The sequence below is a fragment of the Anoplophora glabripennis genome, unplaced genomic scaffold (genome assembly GCF_000390285.2).
Source record: "Anoplophora glabripennis isolate ALB-LARVAE unplaced genomic scaffold, Agla_2.0 scaffold24, whole genome shotgun sequence".
In the NCBI taxonomy this organism is placed as follows: domain Eukaryota; kingdom Metazoa; phylum Arthropoda; class Insecta; order Coleoptera; family Cerambycidae; genus Anoplophora; species Anoplophora glabripennis.
The window spans coordinates 465,388-485,712 of record NW_019416404.1 but is presented as its reverse complement, the minus strand read 5'-3'; the positions used below and the strand labels follow the sequence as shown (position 1 = coordinate 485,712).

The 20,325-nt window shown below is 31.0% G+C and overlaps 1 protein-coding gene across 1 annotated transcript; it reads right to left on the bottom strand.

Moving 5' to 3' along the window:
- Positions 1–3,219: 3,219 nt before the first annotated feature.
- On the bottom strand, positions 3,220–20,276 carry LOC108910943 (beta-galactoside alpha-2,6-sialyltransferase 1). Its single transcript, XM_018715729.1, has 4 exons — positions 20,191–20,276; positions 18,834–19,549; positions 8,333–8,707; positions 3,220–3,913 (listed from the first exon to the last, which is right to left on the bottom strand). The coding sequence occupies exons 2-4, from the start codon at positions 19,534–19,536 to the stop codon at positions 3,672–3,674; spliced, it is 1,320 nt and encodes a 439-aa protein (XP_018571245.1). The 5' UTR covers positions 19,537–19,549; positions 20,191–20,276; the 3' UTR covers positions 3,220–3,671.
- Positions 20,277–20,325: the final 49 nt, after the last annotated feature.

The following is a 20,325-nucleotide window of genomic DNA, read 5'->3' as shown; positions in this document are numbered from 1 at the left end:
CGTAAATGTAAACGAGTTCTAGAAGAAGAGAAAAGAGAAGATTTTTAACGGTTTTTTCGATATATCTCGAAAAGTAACAAAGCAATCGATACTTTCAAAAAATCAGTCGATAGATCTTTTTAAAACCTACAACTTTCTCATTTAAAATTTTTCAATCCGTGATATATTTTTTTAGTTATCTTAGAAAAACCGTTTTTTTTCAACTTTGCGATTTTTTTTAACCATGTTCGCCATATTGGATCGAGTTTAAAGAACAAGAAACTCAATTTAAAATTTAATTTTCTATACGGTCATATTTTTTTTGTCCATGTAATAATTTTTGCATATTTAACATTAATCCGTGACAGAATGCTTGGACTAATTGGAATATCTACAACTTTGCCAGTTTCTCCAAATTTAGATTCTATCTTACTGACTGTTGATTGGCTGATACGGCAATCTGGATGTTTTTCATTAAATAAATCGCAATATTCCTGCTGCGTTCTAGTCTTATCCCCGCATCCGATAAGAATTAAAATTTCAATTCATTGTGTGACAGTTAAATGTGCCATAATACTTTAAATTCAACAATAATTTTTATATCGCTTACAATACTTAGAAAGTCGGTATGACAGTGACACTTTGTAAAGATTTACACCTACGTGATCCATAAAAAATTTTAGGCATTTCGATCACTAAATTTGATAACGTTTTTGCTTTATTTTAATTGATTTGGATTTTCTAACATTCAATCGTCATTTACTCGAAAACTTTCCTATGTAAGATGGCAACATTTTAATACTGTCGGATCGACAATGAAACGATCTTTCAGAATCAAGGAAAAAATAGGGGGTTGCTATTTAAAAAAATGTCGATGACGTCATTACTCGAAAACAAATGACGGTTGAAAATCGCCTTTTATGCTAAAATATGTATTTTTTAAATTAAAAATCGACCTGTTTGAGGATCCCAAAAAAAATTTGTTTCGTTTTTACTGAATTTATTCCATACTTTAGGCGCGTACTGTATAATTAATAATATGTTAAGTATTTATTAATTGTTAGTTAAACCAAGCCACTTTCTAGAAAATAAACCGGCACATACAAAAATAGATTAGCTGTGGTTATATACTCTTATTCATGACCTCCTTTATGATATTATGAAAATTATCGTATTTTATCATTACACAAGTTGGAAATCAGCTGTAATTCGCATATGGATAGATATCTTGTCAATTTACGTAACTATTTTCACACTTGCTTTTAATTTAACTTTTTCATCTTGATAATCGAGAGCTGCGAAACAAAAGTTAAATTGGAATTATTTATATATGTTAGTAAAATGTTCCTATTTAATTCTAATAAATATGAAAATTTGTGCCACAAATGCTCGTAATTCATTTTAATAGCAAGTCATAAAAGCAACATCATTGATGTAATAAATATTAACGGACCGATATGTAAACTTGTTTAACGAAATTTATTTCAATAGAGTTATATGCTAAATACTAGTTTTTTTATATATACTTTTAGCAAAGTTTTGTTGTGTTGGCATATTTCTTCTTTTTCTTTTGGAGGTTTAAAACCGAACCAGTCCTTTGAAACATTTTTATTATCTTGCAGATTGCCTTCCGACTTATTGGGACTCCTACAAATTGTTCGCTAAATTGTTTCATGATGTAACAGTTTTGATGAGAACTATTTTACATTAAATAATCACTTCATTAAATAAAGACAATAACAAGTCTGTCCTCAATTGTCATTATTATTTTAGGAAATAGTAGGTACTCTGATTAGAGGTGTGCTAGAGAATACTAATACTAATTAAATTTTTGATAACGTGACTCTTACCTATTCATTTTTCAAGCAAAAACTTTTATCTAGAATGCCTTTTTTCGTATCTTGCAAAATAAGGTGTTTACTCTTACGCAAAATAACATTTAGGTGTTTTTGACCCACCCTGTACAACAAAATTGAAGTTCGCCACGGTGATTCGTATTTTCTAAATAAGTAAAAACTTTGATCAAGAATGCTGGTCAAGACGTAGCTTTTTTCGTGTTTTTGTTTGAATTGGTTGTTTACTGTCATATCACAGGCAAAATAGCCAGCGATACGCTATATTGTCTGTGGTCATATTGACATCAGTACATTCTTTCTCGTCCGATCTCAATAAAAAGGACCTACGAACTACGGCTCCTGCAAGCCTGTCAGATTACGTCAAAGAAGTTGTTTATATCTGATATCAAGAAAATACAGTCCACAAATAAAAAGGGTCTTTCATTAACAATACAAATGCCTTTTTTCGTATATTTCACTTTTTGGTCCATTTGTCAAACTCAATCCTCGGACATACTGTATGTGTAGGAAACTAAGACTGATGGTTGCTCTAGATATATCAAAAAATTAAACAATAAAGGTTGTTCTCAAAGTTGAGTCATTTATTTTAACAGCTGGTGAAACTGGTAAATAAAGTCAATTTACAAAAAAATCGTTTATATAAAAGTTGCAGAAGAAGAGAGTTATAAAAAATCTACAAAAATTGTTCAAAATTGTTACCATTTGTTTACCATTTATGTTTTTACAACGCAGTGGTCGAAAATTACAATAAATCAGGTTTGTATTATAAAGTTTTTAAATTTCAATTTTTTTAAATAATTGTTAATAATTACTTTATTTGGCAACATTTATATAAACGATTTTTGGTAAAACGACTTTTTTACGAGTTCTATCAACTGTTAAAATAAATTGCTCAACTTTGATAACACCCGATATAAGTAATCTTATCTTTTTTTTCCATTGAATTTGTTAAGAAATATTGATAGGATTTAAATAGAAAAAAAAGGCCCCTGCGTCGCTTTCTTGGAATTAACCGCATTCGACACCAGAGATAGGAAGACACTGCCGGCGTGGCGTTCACAGCAGCTTACAGTACATACTGTTCTTTCTTTATTCCTTTTTTTGTACCAGCGTGTTTCTGTTGGTACTCTATCTCAACAAATATTGTAGGGATGCATATGTGATACAAAAATAAAAAAAGGGACAGAAAAAAAAAGAATACAGAAGAAACAAAATGCAAAAAAAAGTATAAGGAAACGATCAGACAAGAAAACAGTTAGAGAAAAAGATCAATTACTTCCACCTACACCGTGGCAAACTAATTAAAAGACCAAACAGTTTAAGTAAATTTATTTTTCAAAAATTAAAATACATTTCTTTTGAATCTCAATTTTGTCTTTTTAAAAATCTTTAAGTTGATCATATGGACCACAAATTTCTATATAAATTTACTAGATCATGCTACAGCAGTATTCGAACTATAATAAAAGTGCATAGTTTCAATCGACATTGAAATAAGTTACAACCTATAATATCTCGGAATAGCACAAAAAATATTCCCAAACAGTCTCTAGGAACTTTTTTGAAAGCATAATAATTTTTTATAAAAAATTATGGTATCTCATAATTTCGAAACAAAATAAACTATGCTTGTAAAATATCACAGACTTGAAATGAAAACAATTGTAATCTTCCTCAATTTCAGTAAAAAAAAACATTAAAATATTTATTACTATTTGTACATTTTGAACTAATATCCGTATTAAACAAATGTATAAGCATTTTCGGCTCATTACAAAAATTAAGTACTTCACTTTTGATTATTAAATTCAACAGACTACTTCTTGTCGAATTACGTTAACAATTCAGGTTTCTGAAACCTGGAACTCTAACGAAACCATGCTGAAAAACGGTCTTATCATCGGCGGAGTTGACGTAATACGCTAGGAGTTTCTCTGCCGCCAGAGGATGCCACACGCCGAAAGTACAAGCAAGGTTTTCCTCCGGATCGTAGTAGTGACATCTCTTGGTCACTCTTGTGGAGGGTATGTACTCGAACATGTCCACAAAGTTGCAGTAGGGTAGGAGCAATCTGAGACCTGGAAACATGAAGAAAAGTTTCAATATCCTTCGTATTTCAGTCAAAAAAGAAATAAAATAAAATGCTTCCTATTCGTCACGTCAATGTATTAGACATTAATGAATATTACAGGAAAACATAGTTGAACTAACCAAGCCCGCTCACCCGCAATCACGTGGACTGAACACGCCACAGGTCTAAAACTAAAAAAAATGAAAAATTGGAAAATACGGAAAATTAAGAAAAATTTTACTTTTATTACAATGAGAATTCTAAGCCTTTTGTCCTAGTTTATTATTATTTTTATTTTTGCGTCTTGTATTGGTTTAATTTATCTTTATACAGGGTATCCCAGAATAACGTGTACAACGGAAGACCACAGATTCGTGGACTTAAAATAGGCAGATTTAGTCTAGTTCACCTATATCCGAAATCGCTTCGTTTGGCCGCTAGATGGCCTCAAAGTTGGTGGTTTATTTTGACACATACTGTAAGGGGCGAAAACTTCAAGTCAGTTGTTCGTGGAGTAGGTAGATAAAAGTAGACATATAAAAATTTAACATCTGTAATACATTCGGACAATTAAAGTTGTTACGTATTATCAGATAGGCTGAGAAATGAAAATCTACCCAACAGTTGCTTATGAAGAATGCCAATAGGTACACGTTGTCAACTTTAAAGGTTACAAATTTTAAATAACGACTCTGGATATTTTCTAAACTATTGGAATATTTACTGTACCCTGGATTCTAAATTAGCGAACCATATTGAAGCCTACTTTTTACAAATGAATTGTAGAGTAGGTTAAGTAGATCGATATCATCAAAACCTCTAGAAAATCTTATTAAAAACCCTACATTTTTATAGACGGACAAAACAATATTCACAATATGTCTACAGAAACTTTCTGAATCCCAGATGTAACAATTTTGTCAATTAACGAAGCCATAAAATAAAAATGAGTCTCATCGCTGACGATGATTCTGTTCGAAAAATCAGCATCCACTTATTCTATAATAATCTATGCAACGGTTCACTCTGCGTGGTCAGTAAGCTTCAGTTCTTGAGTCACTTGAATTTCGTAAGAAAGAAAATCTTTCGAAAAAGTACGCTGCAGAGAGCTTCTCGAAATCTCTAATTCTTGACCAAGGTGTCGAATTGATGTTCCTGGACTCTCAACAACACTCTCATGAACTGCTTTGATGTTGTGTGTTGAACGACTTATGAAAGGCAGCTAAAGTGTTTATTTACCACTAATTGATCCATTCTAGCTGAAGTTAAAACACTATTCCAAAATTGCGAAATGTAGTTGCAAAACCTTCATTATATATTTAAAATGCTGCTCAACAATGAAAGCGCGTTGTTCTTTCTTTACTACTACTGCTACTACTACTACTTACTACTACTACTAAGAGCAACAACGACTTCATCTAATCTAAGGCAACGATGGTGATAACGCTCTAAATCTTATTCCTAGAACTGGTTTCCTTAGCATACTCAAGGAGGATACGAAGCGTTCTACCGAATTCGCATGGAATATTTTGACTACTATAGTAAGGAAACACTGACTACTTAGTAAGCGATACACTTATTAGAGATTAAAGAAGTCCGTCTGCCATAGTTGTTACTGTTGCTGCTGCTACTGCTGCTGCTGTAGATGTTATTACTGTCGTTGTTCCTGCAGCTGTTGTTGTTGTTATTGTTGTTCTTGTTGTTCTTGTACTTAGTAAAGAATATTCTTATTATAGACTAAAAAAGTCTGCTTTAGTTGTTACTGTTGCTGCTGCTGCTGCCGCTGCTGCTGCTGCTGCTGCTGCTGCTGCTGCTGCTGCTGCTGCTGCTGCTGCTGGTATTGTTGTTGTTATTCTTGTACTTATTATAGATTAAAGAAGTCTCTCCATTTTTTTAATACAGCACTGTCAGCTGTCACACTGTTTCTTTTTGCATTGGCAACACTTTATCGCACTTTTGGTGCAAAATTCAAATCTTTCATGGATTTTGGGACACCCGATACAATAAAAGAATATCATTAATTGTTATTTCTATAATAACACAATTACTAAAAAAACACGTACCTATCTTTTTATTCTCAAAGTTTAACGAAAAACAGATTTAAGAAATAAGTTTCGGGAGGTCAAAATACTGTAGTACAATTTCTTCTGGTTTTTGACAGACAATTGTTTTTAATCGAGGACTTAAAAATTGCATATTATCATTGTTTTGTAACCAATTAAGTATTACTTTAAAACATTACCACAGCAACAAAAAAATGTCTGGAACATAACTTGGACAAACAAGATGTCCCTCTCACTTGAGACGGATTTTCCATAGCGCTGGTAATATCAACAATAAAAAAAGTGTCCCAATTAACAGTCGCAACAATTAAATTTCTCCATATTTTGTCATACCGTTTCGGTATTGGTTAGCGTTTGCAGCATCCTGGAAGATATCTATGAAACTAAACATGATCTCGAGATGCGGTTGTCACTATTCGTTGAAGCATGAAAAAAATATCTTCTCTGCGTTACTTAATACATTTCAAATGAACAAATAGTAATTACGAACGTTAGAAGTTCCAAGCTTTGGACTTAACTTTTTTAAAAAGAATCCTATGTTAAATTTGTTAAGGACAAATGAAAAATTTAATTTTCATTCAACTTGTTTATTCTTCGCCTTCCATTACAATGCATCATTGAAGAAGGCAAACTTTCAGAAACATTGTATCTGAACTATCTATGTTATATCTCAGCACAAACATATTTTGGTATTTCTCATTATTAATTACTTCATTATTAAGTAAGTTTTTTATACAGTGTTTGACTTGGTGTAATCGTATTTTTATAAGGGTTATGGCTGCTTTGAGAAGAAATTTATTTGGACGTTCTTGTAAATATTTAGGCATATATTACGTTAAACGATGCTCAAACATCATTTTCACAGTCCATTTTACTTTTGTAAATTCCATTATTACGTGGCATCCATTTTTAACGCGAAAATTGCAACAAAATACCTGAATAACCGTGAATATTTCTTAATCTATGAGAAACAGACGCAAACATGTCGTAATGTAATAGAAGGAATGTTAGATTTTGCATCAAATCAAATTTAACATAGGAATCCGTTTAAAAAAGTTAATATTTTTGAGATCCGTTACTATTTTTCTATTTGAAATGTTTTACATTTCAATAATAATAATAAAGATTTTGTTTTGCAGATATTTGATATTTTCTAGCAATTTTTTTTTTTAAAGAATTCAAATTCCGCCTCGAATTACCCTTAGAACAAATAAATAATTTCCGTGTCTATTTCTCTTACTTATATCTTTAGTTGAAAACAGATATTACAAATAGATTTAGAAGATTCTTATTATTCGACGAGGCCTTTCCCAAACATTTTTTTGGGGTCATAAAAGGTACGTTCTAAAGTAAATAGAACCTTTCAAATAGACATTTCTAGGAAGGTCATCTATTGACACGCATTGAAACAGTAGATCCTTGATTTGGACGAATAGAAGCAGAGTTATTACATCTGAAGTGACAGTATGTTTTTGTTATCGGTTCAAAAATGAGCATCGAGCAATATTAAGATTTATTTTAAACTTGGTAAAACTTTCACCGCAACGTTCTAAGTAATGAACTAAGTTCATGGTGATGACTGTTTATCTCGTAGCAGAATTCATCATTCATGTTGGCCACCCGAAATCCATGATCACCACAGATTTCAACAAAACTGTGAGTGAATTCATCAAAGATCAGCCAAAATCTTCATTGAAATTCATGGAATTGAAATTGAGCATCTCAAAAAACATCAATTTGGCCTAATATTTGAGCTACCGAAAAGTATGTGTACCGTTTTTTCCGCACAAGTTGACCGACGACCAAAAATTGCTTAGAATTTAACATTGTAAAGGGGTCAAAAAGGCCAAAAACTTCTTTTACAACATTGTGACTATTGATGAAACATGATGTTTTCAATATAATCCAGAAACCAAGAGCAAAAGTGTCGAGTGGAAACCAAATCCAAAAAATCTCGTTTGGAGGAGTTATATGTAAAGATAATGTTGATTTGCTTTTACAATTCCAAGATCATTGTAATAAGGAGTTCGTTTCACCGAGCCAATTCTATATTGGCGTTCTATAATGCTCCATCTCATCGATTGACACTTGCGACCGATTTTTTGACTAAAAATCGCATTTTAACTGTCAATCACTCCCAATTTCACAATTAATTTTATTGTTTTTGGTATTCTAGTCAAACAATCTTTTTCCATTGTTTGAATAATACCGATATAAATCAATTATAGTTAATACTGACTTAAAGAAATAGCGGTTAAATATACAATTATCATTGGAAGTGCAATAGCAGTTCTCTCCGTGTATATTTATGTAAGCATCGCTAAAGAAATTAGTAAACGCAAGTCAATATACCAATTACTGACCTAAAAACCCAGACGATGGGGGATTCCTCCTAAGCCTACTAGGCGAATTGCCCTGAAGAAAATCCCACACATCCCATATAGACTTCGGATTCAGCAAGAAAAACCTAGATTTGAGGTCCCTCTTCCTGTACTCCATGTAGTTAGGAAGCAGGTTGAATTCGGGTTTTTCCAGCCATTCGCTTATTGAAGAGGAATAATTGCTGGGGTCCCATGCTACCAGTGTCGTGTTTTTATATAAGTTTGACGTGAGGAACTTGAATTCGTGTTTGGTTACAACCTGGGAGTTCAGGACTCTGACGGTGGTTTTCTTGCCCACGTCTTTCTCGAAGCCCTTAGTTGGAGCGTGGTTGAATCGTAACACCAAGTCGTGGGAATCTGTAAACCAGCAGAATAGTAAAATTTTTTAACAATAAAAATTTAAAAGTACATTTTTTGCAAAGTCAAGATGTATCTACAGGGTGATTTCACTTTAAATACAGAAACTGCAGGACTAGATTCATTACCAAAAAAATAAGTAGGGTTTGCTGTATAAACTTTTTTCCTGCGCGACTCGTTATTCAAGATACAGGGTGTTACGGTTTACAAAAAAATAAGTATATATTTGCTGCCATATCTTCATAATGCGCTGACGGAATTAAATGAAATTTACTACAGCGCATGAACTTAATTAAACCTTTTATTGAATGTAATATTAACCTTGTGACTTTAACCAGTGACGTGCTACTGGAGGTGCCTCCCCATTTTCCTAAGAAAAGAATACGCCACTGGCGGTTTTTTGTAGAAATAATGTTACATTCAGGTATTGTTATGTTAAATGAATGAAAAGTGTTGTTTTTTTAATAGTAGCAGCCGTTTAGAAGATATTTGGGCTTGTTTTTACGTTTTATTGAATTTTCCACATAAATTAATTCATTTATTTGATGAAAACCTCCTGGTTTTAACCAGTGACGTGCTAGTAGCAGCGCCCGTTAACTTTTCCCAGGAAAAGAATACGCCATTGGCGGTTTTTTGTAGAAATAACTTTATTTCTGGAAGCGATATCAAACTAAATAATAAATTAAAATTAAAAAATAGGTCGAGTAAGTAAGTAAGTAACGAGTCCTACAACGATTGTTCAAAACGAAATCCTTCCACATCGATACACTTTTGACATCTTCTAACCAGGCTATTTATAGAGGAACTCATCATGGTTTGATTTTCCCTGAAGAGGATTACAATTTTCTTCTATTCTTTGCCACAATTCGTCTTCGTGTTCATAAGCCCAAAATGGATCGCAGCTTCAGGAATAAATAAACAAAGCTAGTTGTAATACTAAAATAAGATCATCGTAAAGCTTACTAACTGATAATGCAGAAAACAATCAATTTGTATCAAGAATTTTGTATCAAGAATCATTCGATAGAAAAGTTCACACGCTAATAGTTTTTATATTTATTGGTAATATTCAATTCTTCATTTTGGGCGTCTTTTCAACCCCTAACTAGGGGTGATTTTCGAAATTTTTCAAAAAACTAAAAGCTATGCTCATCTTAATTTTTTACGACGAGTAATTTGATATCAAAAACATATTTTTATCTATTTCCTTTAGTTCTCTGCGAATTGTGAAAAAACGGGCGATTTTTGCGGTCACACTTTATCATACCATTAAAACACTTGTTTATTGAAATGGTATCCAACTTTAACATACGTTTTACAGAAGTTATTGATAGACTATGATACTGAACAGGCAAATTTTTTTTAAATTAAGCTATATAAAAAAAGGAAGATTGAAATTTTTCGCTCTTATGATACCCAATGTAACCTTCTTTTCAATTTTTCTTAAGTTCCTTGAGTAAATGTCTGTTCTCCATCTTATTTTATTAAACAGATATAAGGGTTTGTTTATGTTTATCACATTTAAATATAAAACTCAAATAGTATATGGATAAATATTTCCAACATGTTCATCAAATTAAAACTACCTAGATATGAGTGTAGTGTGGAATAATAATAATAGTAAAACATCACAAGAGAGAAACATTAGATTTTTAAGTTCCTAGTAAACGATTTTAATCAGCTTGACAGAGGCAGGGGCAATAAACGACAATCACATAATATGAGTGAAAGAGATCCAGGTTTTCAAAGAAGGATAAAGTTTTCTGCGAATATTAATCATATGATTAAAAAAATTTAGAAGTTGAATCAAAGAATACATCAAAATTTTTTACTACATCTCACTAAGGAATCTTCTTATCATATCCTAAAGACAATTATGAGATATCTCAGGATATTTAACGTATACTGACGACTCTTGGGCCGATAACATACAGGGTGTAACTAAAATATTTATCAAACAGTTGCTGGGGAAATATATTGCTACTACAAGTGTCAAAACACCGAATTATTTTTTAATTGCAAATAATTATTATTCAAATAATCATGCTATCTGGGACTAGTATAAGGTATTATTTACATAGTTGTCATTAATTTTTTTTCAACATGAAATATTTTCAGTAATTTTGAACACCCTGTATATTGAAAGCGAAGCGTTTCTGGACACATACTTTTATACTTTTTTCGTTAAATTAGCAACGCAGAATCCGCCACTAAAATTTGGACAAATATTTTGGACTAAAATACATGACATTTTCCTAATTTCAGCTCCTGTATTTTGAATACTACTATCAATATTTATCAAGTTCTGAAATAGAAAAACAAACAAAAATTGATATTTTTTCTTGCTATGAGATTTTGGCGATATTTGCTTTCGATATACTTATTTTAAAGGAATACTAATCCAAAACTGTTTGAAGGAGGAGTTTTTGTTTACTTTAGTCCTCATATAAACAAATAGCAAACTATTTTTAAAGTATTTACCTACAAAGATGTTTGTTTAGCTTATCTAAATATTAGAATTGGAATTCCAATCATCTCGATAGCTGAGAGAAGCTATCGAAGGAAAACTCAATTGGTAGTATTTTTTATTAAAATACGCTAGCTGCGTACAATCAAATAAAACGAATGTCAGATACGATTATATTTAATTAGTGCAAATTATTGTTTTACTATTTAATATTTATTTAAATTTTCATAAAATATTACTCATTTGGTCAATGAGTTCATTACGTAGAGCGAAATTTGTCAGGAAATGCGTTTTTTTCCATATGGAGAAAAACGGTTTTATCAACTTTGTAAGTATTTACAATTAACAAATTAATGTGGTAAGCAAAAAATTAACTGTAACAGCTCTCATATTAAACCATAAAGTATGTCATACACATACACCAACTAAACATTTACATTTTAAATTACAATTTGTACCGACTAACGTTATATTAGATATCATAATTAATGAGTAATAGCTTAGACAATACTATAAACTATAGTAGCGTGCGGAATGAAAAAAGTGAATTTTATAGTTTCTTTATAAGAACAAAAATTATTAACAGTTAGCAATCAATATCAGGCACTACTAAATCTGATTAAATTTGTATACTGTTCTGTATACAATTTTTCTTTCTAATTTTAAGTCGATAATATATTTTCAAGCGTATAATAATACTTATATTATATAGTGCAACAACTCATTTAGAAGCAGCCTATTGTTTAACTAGTACAAATATTTTCAATTTTTTAACTAGTAAAAAAATGTAACAATGTGTAGGTAAGTATCCTAGCAACGAATTAAAGATTCAAGAAGCTTTGACGTTTCATTAAGTGTCAGTTGAAATTTGATGTCGCGTCGGGTCGTTTTTAAAATGTCTGAAGAAATGCAGTGCACACCACCAGAATTACTGGAAATTGCAAATACATCAGTGGCAACACTTATACCAACAAAGTCGAGAAAAATTTATGAAAATGCTTATGATAAATTCATAAATTGGGCAAAAGAAAATAATGCACATATTTATTCAGAAAATGTGATGATAGCATATTTTACAAGATTATTCAGAACACTGAAAAGTTCAACTTTATGGGCGCAATATTCAATGGTAAAATCTAAATTAAACATAGAACACAATGTAAATATTGAGAAATATTCAAAATTAATTACATTTTTGAAACGACAAGGTGAAAATTATAAACCAAAGAAGTCGAAAGTTTTGTCTAAAAAAGAATTTGACGAATTCCTGAATAAAGCACCTGATGATAAATATTTAGCAACCAAGGTATGTACTTTTTAAATTATAGGTAGATATATATTTAACCTTTTTATATTTGTAATACAAAATTTTGTTATAATTTGTAAACTTATTGTAAAAGTTATTTTATAGTATCCATTACGAGAATAATAAACAATTTCCGGAAATAAAGATAGCTCATTAGAAGAATGTTGTAAAAATTCATAAATATAGATGTCTTAAAATTACGTCATGTTTTAGAATTTCCTTGCATTTTCCAACTTTTTTTATTGTTACAAAATTAATAATTCTATATTTTTTAGGTTGCACTAATATTTGGAGTCACAGGAGCTTGTAGATGCGATGAACTCATTCAAGTAAAAGTTAATGATGTAAAAGATTTGGGAAATATAATATTAGTAAATATTCCCAATACGAAAACTAAGAAACATCGTTCATTTGCCATAATTGGAGAGTTTTATTTAAATTTATACAGAAAATATGCTACTCTTCGGCCAAAAGACATAACTTTTGATAGATTTTTTATTAAATATCAAAGTGGCCATTGTCATCGTGTTGTAATGGGCATACATAAAATTTCAAAAGTGCCAAAAGATGTTGCATCATTTTTAAGGTTGCCAAATCCACATGAATATACGGGGCATTGCCTTAGAAGAACCTCGGCAACTATCTTAGTTGATAATGGTGGAGACATTACAACCCTAAAGCGACATGGTGGATGGAAATCTACCAGCGTCGCTGAAGGACACATTGAAGATTCTGTAAACAATAAGGAACAGATAGCGATGAAAATATTAAACCCATTAGAGTATAATGAACCAAGTACATCAAGCGAAACTGTAAATATTGATCCTGAAAATAATTTAATCGAAGACTTTTCTGTTAATAATGGTACAATTGTTAACACTGAAACTGAGAACCTTATTACAAGTAACGTATTCAACGACAGAACTGTAAACTTTGAAAAAAAGACAGCCAGCAGCGCTTTAAATATCAACAATTGTACCATACAAAATTGCACATTTAATATTCATGTTAATAAATAAAGTTTAATGATAGACATGTAGGTAATTTAGATGTTTATTCGTTTAATTCAAATTAAAGAAAAATAATTGTTACATTTGTTTTTTTATTCATGAATAAAGTGGTTATAACTGTCATGTTTAATTAATCAATAAAATGTATAAAATGTATAAAATAAATAGTATTACCTACCTACTGATTTTATTTTGTGCTGAGATTGAACATCGCGTTATCCGCTATAAATTTTCAAAATTAGTAATTTTTTATATTCACGCTTGAAGAAAAAATAGTATATGTCACTCTGAGTGGAAGGCTCATTATGTGTTTTGCCCAATTTGCTCAGCCTCGGCTAACGCCTCAGCGAGCAAACTTTTGGGCTCAACACATAATGATCGCCTTCTACTCCTAGTAACATAATATACTATTATCGTAGTGTATAATATTCTGATTTTTCAACAATCAATTAATAACTCGAATTTAAAGAAGAAAAACTTCCCTTAGACGTGGAAAAAGTATTGCATGCCGTAGAGAAACTATTGACCCAAAAATCACGGCTAATATATGAAAAATAATATATGTGCTTTCAAAGGAGGTATAAGTGAAAAAATACTTTTGGCATACTTTTTAGGGAAGTTGAAGAAAGTAAAGCCGTTAACATTATTATTCTAATACTCGATGATAAAGCCAAATGAAAATTGTGACATTTCAAATAATACTTCTGATGAGTCCGTTCCATTAAATAACGTTTCGTAATGTTTCATATACAGTAAACAAACTACGTTGCTTAAGAAATTACGGTTACAAACCTAAAAAACCGAAAGTCTTGGAACCAGATGATGTCATGAAATTGTTGAAAGAAGTTTCAGACGAATTTCTATAAACATTTTCTTCAAAAATTTTAGTAATTTAAGTCTTACATTAATTATAATTATGATTTCGTTTGAGGAGTACCGGATCAATAAATTATACAAGTTAGAAACATCTGATTTTGATGGTCGAACATCGGTCATAATCATCTCACTTACTATGGCCAAAACTAAGCACGATCAGCTGTTCTGTTTTACCGACAAAAAAAAACGAGTGGGTGTTTTAGATATTATTAGAAAATACGTTGATTTATGTCCAAATAATGTGTTTCACCAGAAGTTATTTATCAACTATCGAAAGAAAAACTGTTCCGTCCAATATGTAGAAATAAATAGCGTGTATAATATTTAATAATCATTATGCATTTCAGTTAACTTTTCCAAAAGCTGTTTTCAAATTTCAAAAGGAACATCATTCCTAATTTGCAGAATGAAAACAGTTTTACACGTGTTTCTTATTTGTCTGCTTATTTTCAGGGAGGACTTTTTTAGCTCGGCAAACATGGTTTCATAAAATTAAGTTTCTATTTTTTTTAAATACTCAAGTAGAAAAAAACATGTAGGTATACTACTTTTACAAAAATTGGTGCAGTCGCCGGTGTTTTTCAGTACTGTATATCGACATAATAGGCCAATCAATAGAGCACTAAATTAGTGATTTTGTGACAAAAATACTAGTAGCAAACGGACTGTGCCATTATAATTAATTTATTATACACATTTTTATGCAAAAAAAAAAGCATTTTTTTGGTTTTTTTTCTTATAAAACCTAAACAAAGCAATCTGAATGCTACTGATATTATTTATTATGTATCCACCACACAATAATACTAAGCTATACAATAACTAATAATATTCAAAATTGTATTCCTATACAGGGTGATTTCACTTTAAATACAGAAACTGCAGGAATCGATTAGTTGCCAAATAATAAATAGATGTTGTTCTATAAACTTTCTTCCCCGAGAAAGGGGTATTCGAGATACAGGGTGTTCAATTTTCCAAAAAAAAAATATTTTCTGTCATATCTTCATATTGCGCTGAACGATTTGAATTAAATTTACTACAGCGTATTCACTTAATTATACCTTTTATTGAACGTAATATTAACCTTGTGACTTGAACCAGTGGCGTACTACTGGAGGTGTTGTAAACTTTAACATCCCGTATCTCCAATACTGAGTCCCGCAGGAAAAAAGTTTTAGAGCAAACTCTACTTATTTTTTGGTCATGAATCTAGTCCTGCAGTTTCTGTATTTAAAATTAAATCACACCGTATATCCACTGCCCCTCATTTCCCGATCTTCTCCCACTACTTGACCGCGTACGCGCGCTCGGCCGTTTTTGAGCATGTTTGGAGAAATTTTTCAGCTATTTCGCATCATTTTATCGGAAAAATAGAATAAACGTTTTGTAGTATTACATTTCTACTTCTAAAATCCGGCTAAAAAATTAAAATCGGACCACCTCCAACACATCCAGAGATTTTGCAAAATAGCATCAAACATCAAAAAATTTAAATTGCAATTGTGCCAAAACTAATGGATCGATTCTCTTTATAGCATTCAGATTGCTTCGTTAGTTTAAGTTTTATAAACAAACAACCATATTAGCTTTATATTAGGTAATAACTGGTAATTCGCTGTTTCTTATAATCGTGCAAAAATTTTACGGATATAGATACAAAAACCGCAAAAACATATCGAAAAGGATTATCCTCCGAATGTCTGTATAAATTACAAATAAAGAATAAATACTGTCTGAATATTACATGATACTATCGGTTTTATAAGCTAATCCTGTCTATATACTGACGATACGTAATTCTTACATCTACATGTGTTTACTTTGTAGGTAACTATTTCAAGTCATTAAAAAAAAAATGATTCACTATATACTAAAAACCGCATGATCTTGCAATACAAAGGTTAAACATTTTCCGTGTTATCGTATGTGGCAAATACACAAAGCTCCGGCAAGATAAGAACTGAATCATTATTTCCCTTTACTCGAGTTTGTTACCATCTGACACTACGAGACTGCAATTGACGTCAATAGTACACTAATTTTTTCCCGCTAATACAAGCGACTTAAAATATGGAGGAAGTGAGTCTGTAACCTATCCAAGTTCCTGGAATACACATGATATATAACTATGGAGACTGTAAAAATAATTTAAAAAAAACATATAAACAAACAACTGCACATATTAAAATGTTATTAAAAAGATTTGAAAATCAACGTTGCATTTTTTCAATACACATTATGTAACTATTATGAACAAGTTCCCAAAACAATGAAGCAGACCTAAAATAGGTCAAGCTTAAGTTGGCACTGGCAGATTCTGGATTTTGAAAATTCCTCGTACGTTTTTGCAAACTTCTTCAACGTGCTTTGGCTGTATTTAGTAACAGAATATTTAACACCTAAAAATACCTGTAAATCTTTAACCAAGTCAAGTCGTTGAAGGATAAATAATTCAATTTATAATTATACGAGACTTGATTCATCGACAGACTAAAAGTCACTTCAGGGCGTTCAGAAGCAACAAGAGTTTATTAAATTTAAATTTCGTTGTTAATAGCGTCAAGTTCACTATTTATAGAAAATATTTTCACGTCAATAGTATAATATCAAGTAGGTAATAAGATGTGGTCAAATCAAATACAACATCATTAATGAAAAATGTAAACATGTTAGGTCCGAAGACGTACCCTGGGGAATTTTAGACAATTTCAGCAATCTTGTCTTCTGAAATTTTGACAAATTGAAACCTATCGAATTCATACGATGTCATAAGCTTCACCAAAGCAGAACATATCTAAAATTTAATTTAACTAATAACAATTCGTAATCAAGATGGTCGAACGCTTTTGATAAGTCCGCACAAATGACATCTACCCGACCTTCTTTGTCTATCATCTCAATGATGTACTGTACCATGCTGTACTGTACTATATATGTACTGTACTATATTATGCAGACCAAATTAGAAACCATTGATAGACGAAAGCCTGCTGTTCAGGCATAATATAGTTAAGGTCTACTGATAAAACTCCAATAAAACGGTTTAAAAAAATTAGCAAGTTGCATAATGTCGCAATGAATCAATAACTTGTGACATTTTTACAGTTATTTTTTTATAAATAGAACAAATCCTTGAAATTTTCCAACAATAGGTATGTGTAGATAATATTAAGTCAAATGTGAAGAATTTCTAAGAGGAATATAGCACAATCTTTGATCAAAAAGTCAGGCATATCATCAGGCTAACAGAAAAAAGTATATATGAGAATGCATTACTATTCATATCATTTGTTTGTTGCTTTAATTACAATTATTGGATGTTGTAAATCAGGAATCAGCTGGTTGCCTTTTTTAAAATTAACAGAAATCCAAAAATTATTTCGATCATATCTTACATTGTATCCATTCTCTATATTAGGGATTAACAAAAATCCACAATTTATTTGAATTATACTTTGTATAATCATCCATGTTTTACAGTGAATTATCAAGTAACCTATTTAGTTTATGTAAACGGATTTATTTTTTTCCAATAAAGCTCCTCATTTGAATTAATTCAAATACAAGTATCATTACTTAAACCTCGACTTAGTCTATGACTGAAAAAGAATCAACAAGTTGTACATTCACCTTTCCAGTTTGTAAAATATAGTTGATTAATGATTCATAGAACATTGACCCTTTTCTTTTCCATTAAATGTGCAGAAACTTAATTATGAATCATAAAAAGTATCGAACTTCATCTATAACATAAGAAATATAGAAGCTAACCAAAGGAAGTGACAGTTACTGTAGTTTACTTTGAGATTATAGGAAGTCATAGGAAATTACAAAACTGTGGCAAACGTGGAAAGGAAGAAGGAAATATTCATCAGATTGACCGGAAAGTACTTAGTAGAAGTATGGACACATTTTTTTTTTATTTGTGAAACCTTATAAAAAAATATTTACCTACTGTAAAATTAGAAGCTGAATGTGCCTGCCAACATTTTTTGGCCATTCCGTTTCAAATACCAAGCCAAATGACGCCTAAAAACTATAGAAAATAAACTATCTTGATAAATTAAAAATAGCTGTCCTACTAAAAACTACATCTAACTTTATTGTTTTAAATTGGTTTCCATTCAATGTGTATCACAACCTGACTAACTGAATCGGAAATCTGAGGAGTAAACAACGTTCCAAAAATTTGTAATCACAGATAATTTCTCAATATTACTATTTTGAAAAGCCAAATAGGTAATTACGAAACAGCAGAATCTACATTCTTGCAATTGAACAAATTAATATTTTCCTTTTTTAATTTGACTGCTTATGTTTAGTCAAATCAGATGTGCTTTAAAATAATGTTATGAAATCGTTTACACACACATATTTAAACTGTTTATAATAAACTATATACATAGGAAAGTCATTAAAATTAAATAATAACATTGTACATACACTTTATAGCAAACCACTTACCTATCAGTGAGCCTAAATTGGAATCTTTCAGGGACCCAGCACTGGCAACTATAGCGCAACTATTAAACCGCTTATTTTCAAAAAAGCCCCGTTTAGGAATGTATTCTTTCACCGGATGGAACATAATATCACTTCTGGTCAAAGTATTTAGTGAAACCGTCCTTAACTGACATAATACCTCTTTAGGCGATTTATTCATAAAATTTCCTCTTTCACCTTCATAGTGCACATTATACTGATTTTCAGTGCCCATTTTCAAAATATTACTCTCATCAGTGAACACTTTTCTTAGTTCTTTTATTAGGTCTTCCTTATACGTTGCTGTTTTTTTATCACAGTCATTTGCACTATCATTTTGCCAGCACTGGTACTTTTTGGTATCGATTGCAAACTCTTTGGGTTGTAGATTTGGAAACCTAGGTTTGCTGTTCTTGATAAGGATTGAGACGTTTTCTCTGTTTGCTGAATGCTTCGTCCTCAGTTTCGTTTCTGATAAATTATGAGATTTGTTATTGTTTGTATTGTCACTTGGGTAGTAACCTCTGTTGTAGAAGTAGATTTGTTGATCATAAGTTGAAGTCGTTGTTTCTGTCTGTCTCTCCATGTACATCCAATACTGAGACCATAATAGGTACATGTAGCCACACATGCCAAAGAACACTAAATTTATGAAGACCCATATTGAAACGACAAGGGCTCTCATTATTTCAACTATTCTGCAAAAAATAACGTATATCCACGATGAAATTTTGTTTCGTTTTGTTAATGACTCAAAATCTGACTTGTTAATGAATCAAAATTAAAACAAACTCCATATTTAGTGTTTTTTAATAAAAATTAGATTATCTACGCATTAATATTCTACAAAAGATACACAAGCAAACGTCAGAAAAATACATAAACAAACGTAAAAAAGAAAATGTAACAAAAAAAATTATGTTATTGTCGTTTAAGCTTTTACAACATAAAAGTAGTATTAAAACAAAAAAAAATGCGATGAGATCCATAGAATCATTTTAAACCCATTGTCCTATAAGTCGCATTTTTAGATGGCTATCCCAAGCCGCAAAAGTATTCTTTTTGTTTTTAAAGGATCAAACTGTTTTCTAATTCGCCCTATATAATTTATTTTAAATACGGCTAGAGTCTTCTTCTTCCTGATTTGGCATTCTGCCAATAAAACGAAGTTAGATGTGCATCCACCTATTGTACTCGTACTTTATTACAAAATCAATATAGGTAACAAAACAAAGATGAAAAATGATTATGCAACAAAAATTATCGAAAGCTAAACAGTAAGTACGCATTTTAGTTATTCTCAATTTATATAAGCAACATAATAGGGCAAGGTACTTACAAGAATTTAATGCTATAAATATTGAATTGAGGACATCATTTTCTAGGGTGAAATAAATTGGATTTTGTGAAACACTTTACCCCTGGAATATATACGACACTCTGAGCATGCGTGTTTAATGTAAAATACTAAAAT

Bases quoted from the DNA above. Each gene is read 5' to 3' on its own strand.
- LOC108910943 (XM_018715729.1), bottom strand. From the start codon at position 19,536: ATGAGAGCCCTTGTCGTTTCAATATGGGTCTTCATAAATTTAGTGTTC. The intron at 8,708-18,833 runs GTAAGTGGTTTG...GCTGGTTTACAG, and splicing joins CAATTTAGGCTCACTGATAG to ATTCCCACGACTTGGTGTTA. The intron at 3,914-8,332 runs GTCAGTAATTGG...TCATGTTTCCAG, and splicing joins CCCATCGTCTGGGTTTTTAG to GTCTCAGATTGCTCCTACCC.